Source organism: Haematobia irritans, chromosome 4 (assembly GCF_050003625.1).
Source record: "Haematobia irritans isolate KBUSLIRL chromosome 4, ASM5000362v1, whole genome shotgun sequence".
Lineage (NCBI taxonomy): Eukaryota > Metazoa > Arthropoda > Insecta > Diptera > Muscidae > Haematobia > Haematobia irritans.
The window spans coordinates 218,624,451-218,631,611 of record NC_134400.1 but is presented as its reverse complement, the minus strand read 5'-3'; the positions used below and the strand labels follow the sequence as shown (position 1 = coordinate 218,631,611).

Here is a 7,161-nt window from a genome sequence, read left to right as displayed (position 1 = left end):
GCTGCTTCAAACAAAATTCGTTTGTCATTCTGCCATCAGTAAAAACCGACCGAAAACTAGCAATTCATTATTGCAAATTTAAGTAAATAAATAATTTTGGAAAACTTTTGCAGAATGAATTTTCTTGGTGTGGAACAATTTCCCGACTACAAAGTTCCCGGTGCCCAGCATCAGGATTTCTCACCATACGAATCCAATGGAGGGTAAGTACGAGGTTTTGCATATGTAGTGCTTACTTTATCCATTCTATTGTAGATCCATCGTCGCTATAGGTGGTGATGATTATGTGGTGATTGCTGCAGACACTCGTCTCAGCAGTGGTTATTCCATTCATACTCGCAAACAAAACAAATTGTTCCAATTGAGCTCTAAGACGGTACTAGGTTCCACTGGCTGTTGGTGTGATACCTTGGCCCTAACGGCTTTACTCAGAGCGCGTATGCAAATGTATGAACATACTCATCTGAAGACCATGTCCACTGATGCCTTAGCCCAGCTGCTGTCGATCATGATGTACAACAAACGTTTCTTCCCCTATTATGTTTCCAACGTTTTGGCCGGTTTGGACAATGAAGGAAAAGGTGTTGTTTACTCTTACGATCCCATTGGCCATTGTGAGCGTACTACGTATAGAGCTGGTGGTAGCGCCGGTGCTTTGTTGCAACCAGTTTTGGACAACCAAATCGGTTTTAAAAATATGGTATTGGAGGGCGGCGAAGTCCCAAAAATATCAAAAGAACGTGCTATTGCCATAGCCACAGATACTTTCATTTCTGCTGCAGAACGTGACATCTATACCGGAGATGCTGTTATGATTAATATCATCACTAAAGATGGCATTGAAGTTAAGGAAGTACCATTGAGAAAAGATTAGAAAATATGCGAATTTGTATTTAAGAAATTTCTTGTAAATCCTTAGTATATGGAAAGTTTATAAAATAAACGGAGATATGTTTTGTAAAACGGGCTAGTATACATTTGTAGGGAGTTTTACTCATTTATATAATGCTACTAAAAACTAAATGGAACACTCGCATTATATATTTTTTGAAATCTAGGATTTATCTGCATTTGTCTGACTTATTCCTTGCATTTGGTGTATTATCGACATTTCATTTTCTGATATTCTGTAATATACAGATGATAGTACTATCCCTGATGTCATACTAATTCATGTATATGGCAAAGATCTGTAAAATTCTTCAGCAAGCTCGGGTAGAGTAGTGCCATGAATGTTGAGAGGTGGGAGTGTAATGGGTAATTACAAATACAAATTTTCATTTCATTTATTTCACACAGTAATATAATAAGCCCAACGGTCCAATAAACTATATTACTGGTACACAACTCTCGATAAATCCAGGTGCAAGCGCTGTATGGGTGTTATTACTATATTACTCTTGGGAAATTTGGTGCCCACTTCGGGTCAGATACACCCAAAGGTGACCTAAGTTACTGTTCTTGACATCATTCCTATGTGTGAACCTATATCACATTGATTCATGTGATGCAACCACGTGTTCCGCGTCTGATTGTTGGCTCACTTACTGATCTCTGGATTCAGTTGCGTGATTATGGGATTTGAATGGCCAAACCGAAGGTTAAAAGGTAGTTACTATAACTTTTTTTTTTTTCAAATTGTATAAAGGTGATGATATTCTCGTGGAATAGCTACAGAAGATTGCTCTGAATTTTTTTAATAACTTGATAGAATTCCTTAGTTTTCGGAACAATAGGAATCGCCCCAAAAACGGTGTAAGTGTTGAGATGAAAAATTATTTACAAAAAGCATTTGTGCCTTACCAACAGAAATGCCATATGTTTGGTAATAATGACTTACCGTCATCCAAGGTTTCCTCTATGAGCATTAAAACGTAGCAATTACATGTAGCTATTGGTATTGCTATAGGAAAGTGGGTTTCTGATAGAATTTTTACTTTTTGTAAAAATCAAAAAGTCAAAGAATTTCACTTTATGTACAAATCAAAATGTCAAAACCCGATTTATAAACAAGTAAGGAAAGTGTAAAGTCGGGCGGGGCCGACTATATTATACCCTGCACCTCTTTGTAGATCTAAATTTTCGATACCATATCACATCCGTCAAATATGTTGGGTGCTATATAAAGGTTTGTCCCAAATACATACACTCATAGAAAAAAGTCTGCTAAAAACAGCAGTAGATGTCTGCTGTTATATTTTTGTACTTCAGGGCGTAATGAACAACAATTTATACAATTTTTAGGTTATACAATTTTCGCCAAAGCATATTTAAGAACCAAAAGTAGTTTTTGGTATATTTTTGCTCTGTAATATACTTACAAGCTCCTAAATACGATCAGCAAACATTTTGTTTGCTGTTATGCCTCAATTCGATAAATATTCAGATTTTTGGTCAAATACTATATATATATATATATATATATATATATATATATATATATATATATATATATATATATATATATATATATATATATATATATATATATATATATATATATATATATATATATATATATATATATATATATATATATATATATATATATATAGGGAGTAGAATTAGCATTGTAACTATGCGTGCCAAATTTGGTTGACATCGGTTCAGATTTAGATATAGCTCCCATATATATATATATATATATATATATATATATATATATATATATATATATATATATATATATATATATATATATATATATATATATATATATATATATATATATATATATATATATATATATATATATATATATATATATATATATATATATATATATATATATATATATATATATATATATATATATATATATATATATATATATATATATATATATATATATATATATATATATATATATATATATATATATATATATATATATATATATATATATATATATATATATATATATATATATATATATATATATATATATATATATATATATATGGGAGCTATATCTAAATCTGAACCGATGTCAACCAAATTTGGCACGCATAGTTACAATGCTAATTCTACTCCCTATGCAAAATTTCAACTAAATCGGAGCAAAAAATTGGCCTCTGTGGGCAAATGAGTGTAAATCGGGCGAAAGCTATATATGGGAGCTATATCTAAATCTGAACCGATTTGGCTGATATTTTGCAAGTTTTTCGGGACTCATAAAATATTCGCATGTACGGTTTGAGGAAGATCGGTTGATATACACGCCAATTATGACCAGATCGGTGAAAAATATATATGGCAGCTATATCTAAATCTGAACCGATTTTTTCCAAAATCAAAAGGGATCGTCTTTGAGCCGAAACAGGACCCTATACAAAATTTTAGGACAATCGGACTAAAACTGCGAGCTATACTTTGCACACAAAAATACATCAACAGACGGACATTGCTAAATCGACTCAGAATTTAATTCTAAGCCGATCCGTATACTAATAGGTTGGTCTATGATTACTCCTTCTTGGCGTTACATACAAATGAACAAACTTATTATACCCTGTACCACAGTAGTGGTGAAGGGTATAAAAAGGAAATAAAAAGTTGACTCTTCAAAATTCAAACGTCGAAATGGCGTTAAAACCAGTCAAAGTAGTTCCATGGAATAGGCTTTTTTATTATATTTAATATTTACCATGCTTTTTTGGAAAATGTTAATTTTAGATTATTTTTTGTACCTTTTTAATAATTTAAGATCATTTGTATTGTTTTTGTAGAATTGGAATCTATACATGGCATTCGACTTGGATTAAAAACAAAAGAATAAATAAATATTTTAAGACCACTGAAATTACTGAGAGACGATAAACCAACACTGAAAAACTTCTATGTTTTCCAACTAAATAGTTGCTTACAAAATATATTCACAGTGTAAAATGGGCGGGTATTCTATATCTCTGACGATGTGGATTGTTTACATTTGAAATACCAAAACAATTAGTAGTAAAAATTCTATTGTTTGTCATTTCACTGAATGAATGAATAAGGTTTGTGTTCAGAAATAGACACACTAAGTTCATTGACAATTTTTTTTTGCTCTATGCGTAGTTGTTTAGTTGCATTTCTTCGATAAGACCAGTACAATACAACAACAATACCATCAGTGGTATACGAGCAAGCATTTCGAATGAGTAATAAAAATATCTAATCATAATTCCACTAATTCATGATTTCTTAAAGAATTCCACATGGTAATACGTAAGACTGCATGCAGTCACCTGAGTAATATCAAGAAATTGCTTGGGATCATTGCAATTTGTTTGGAAAATGTTTTTTTTTTAAGAGTTCTTGTGTTTTTCATGACCATTCTATAAAGTATTTACAAGAAGGAATTTATCATATAGATATCTCACCTGTTTGAACGTTTTTCTGTTACTCCTTTGGCCACTAACAGCAATTTTTATATCTAACATTTTTGTTATAGATTTTCTAGAATTCCAAAGGTTATGTTGTTTAGTATACAATGATGTAGGGCTATATATCATCAAAAAGGACATTTTCTTTTCATGTTCGAAGGAAGGATTTTCATCTATATAGCTTTCATGGGTCGCATGGGCGACAGATCTTTTTTTAGAGTGATTTCTTTATTTGTCGATTTGTTTTCATTTTCTTTTCTTTATTATATAATAATATAATTTATAATAATATATGCAGTAATTTTGTGGATGTTGCTGTTGGTTTTTTTGTAATTTACTATGCTGTGTGGGATATATTTAGTTTAAAATATTGGCTTCATAAATCAAAAATAAAATAGGAAAGACATATAACTTTGCAGTGTGTTGTTTCGCTTTGAACCTGAAATCGAATGATAAATTTTCTAACAAATTTATATAATAATTTAAAGTACTAGAACAATACTATATATAACTGCAAAATATATTTCAAATAATACAATTTCACTCAATCAATATTCAACCTGACAGCGAGATTTGCTTTTCCGCATAAAATACTAATGGGTATTTCATACAAAATTTGTATTAAATACTAAAAGAAAACTGCACTATTATTGTTAGTTTGGTATTAATGAATACTACTAAAAAACATACTTAAAGCTTTTAAAAACATTTTAAATTTGGAAAATTTATGAATTTGAAGGATATAAATAAACACACATTTTTTAAATATTACACCTATAGTTTTTCGAATATCTTTACTATTTCTTTTAAGTTATAGTAATGGATGTGTTTGAATTTTGAAAATCGAAAACAACATTCGTCATTTTAGCCCACAACAGTTTTCCTTTCTTCAGCAGATTTGTTTGTCTTTTAACAGATTATGTTTTTGTTCTTTCAAACAAACAAAAGTAAACTTCATAGAGTGAATATATCAAATACGATACAAATACTTTTTTTTAAAGAATATTGCATTTTCTTAGAAACAACAAAACTTATTTCAAAGAATTTTAGACCAATAACAAAATGCATTAGATTTAAATGAAACATATTTAGAGAAGATCAATATGATTTTTTTTAAAGAGGGTATAATATTTTTTTGAACGAGCGAACTCAACCATAATACAAACGAATTTCTTACCTTTAAAGGGAAATAAATTGAACTAATTGTGTCTAATTGAAATTGCGCAGTTTTTTTTTAATTTAAAGTATAATTTTTTTACCTTTATTTAATGCAACACACAACTTTATGCGCAAAAATAAAAACTCTAGTTTTGACCCAGGTGGAGGTGATAGACTATCCTAACTTTTTATGACCATTAACAAATTGGGTTAGTGATTTATTTTTTGTGAGAGACGTAAATGAATTTTAGGGCTCTAGATTAGTGGCATAATATCGACTTCAACAAGTGATGGTGGGTACAAGGACAAAAACTAATATGCTATCGCAAAATACTGAATAGACCAAATAATCATGAATGAATCAATTAAAATTGCAAATTAGTATTTGTCTATTGTATCTCTTCCTTAACTATTCATTTGGATATTTTGAACCTTATAAGGAATATGTTTTGCGTCTGAAGACCGGAAAATAATCATTATTTCGGAGCTATCTTTCATTAATAATTAATGTTAAAGAAAAATAATCTTTTGGAATTATACTTTGGACCCTAATGTCACAGGTAAAAACAGCAAACATTTTACTGTTTAAACAGGTGTTTCTGCTGTGTCTATTAACAAATTGCTTTCAGACATTGAAAAAAAAATATATATATATGAGCGGAAATTAAAAATTAAGGAGTACAAATGTTAACATTACGAAAAAGACAGATACTTACACACAAAGAATTTGTTTTGGATTATCGTGCTTAGGTTAGGTTAGCTTAAAGTGGCAGCCCGATTAAGTTTCTGGCTCACTTAGACTATTCAGTCCATTGTGGCACCACATTAACCTATTACATATGGGCACTTCTAGTTTTAACCGATGAACCTTCTCGATTATTTTCGATAATAATAATCTTGCTTAAGAAATAGCTAGCGATAATTGCGTAATTTTCGATTTTTCAGTTCAGCTTTTAAATATCAAAATTCGATTAGACAATTTTGAACATCAGAAAAACATTTCGAGTTTGAAAAGCCTATTAGTCGATACAAAACATAGCAAAAAATCAATTTCGATAGTTTTGGTCAAGAATTCGATTTGGATTGATATATTCTGGCTACATACCAAAATAAAGTAATACTATTGTGCACCCAACTCACATTTTGTATATTATTAATAAATTGTGAATAAGGGTCGATCAAACTTATGGAAGAGACGAAAAATGAAACTCCTTTTTAAAAAATTACCGTTGAACTTACTTTTAGTTGATTAGTCTGAAAGTGGATATGATTGGAATATATTCTGATTTCCTATATCTCGGAGAAGAAGTAATTGGGTTAGGCAAGCTTAAAGACGAAAAAACACACTGTATATCATATCATTTTTTGGCTTAGTATTTTCAAAGAGGACAAAATGTGGCCCAATTAACTTTTAATTGAAACTATTTCAAGCTTGAAAATTAAAAATTAAACAATAATTTGATGTGTTGAGAAACAAATTATAGGGAGACATGGTTGAAGAGCGAAAGGATTAGGTCAAAGGGGATAGAGCAATAAAGTTAATGTATTATGTTTTACTTATTGAAAACTTTTTTTTTGAAAAAGGCCAAGAATCGGAAATAAATGTGTTTAGGGAATTTTTTAACAGTTTTTGAGA

The 7,161-nt window shown here is 29.9% G+C and overlaps 1 protein-coding gene across 1 annotated transcript; it reads left to right on the top strand.

The window, feature by feature from the left end:
- Positions 1-963, top strand: Prosbeta6 (proteasome beta6 subunit). The gene is made up of 2 exons (XM_075307829.1): positions 1-203; positions 256-963. The coding sequence occupies exons 1-2, from the start codon at positions 115-117 to the stop codon at positions 872-874; spliced, it is 708 nt and encodes a 235-aa protein (XP_075163944.1). The 5' UTR covers positions 1-114; the 3' UTR covers positions 875-963.
- Positions 964-7,161: the final 6,198 nt, after the last annotated feature.

Bases quoted from the DNA above. Each gene is read 5' to 3' on its own strand.
- Prosbeta6 (XM_075307829.1), top strand. From the start codon at position 115: ATGAATTTTCTTGGTGTGGAACAATTTCCCGACTACAAAGTTCCCGGT. The intron at 204-255 runs GTAAGTACGAGG...ATTCTATTGTAG, and splicing joins CCATACGAATCCAATGGAGG to ATCCATCGTCGCTATAGGTG.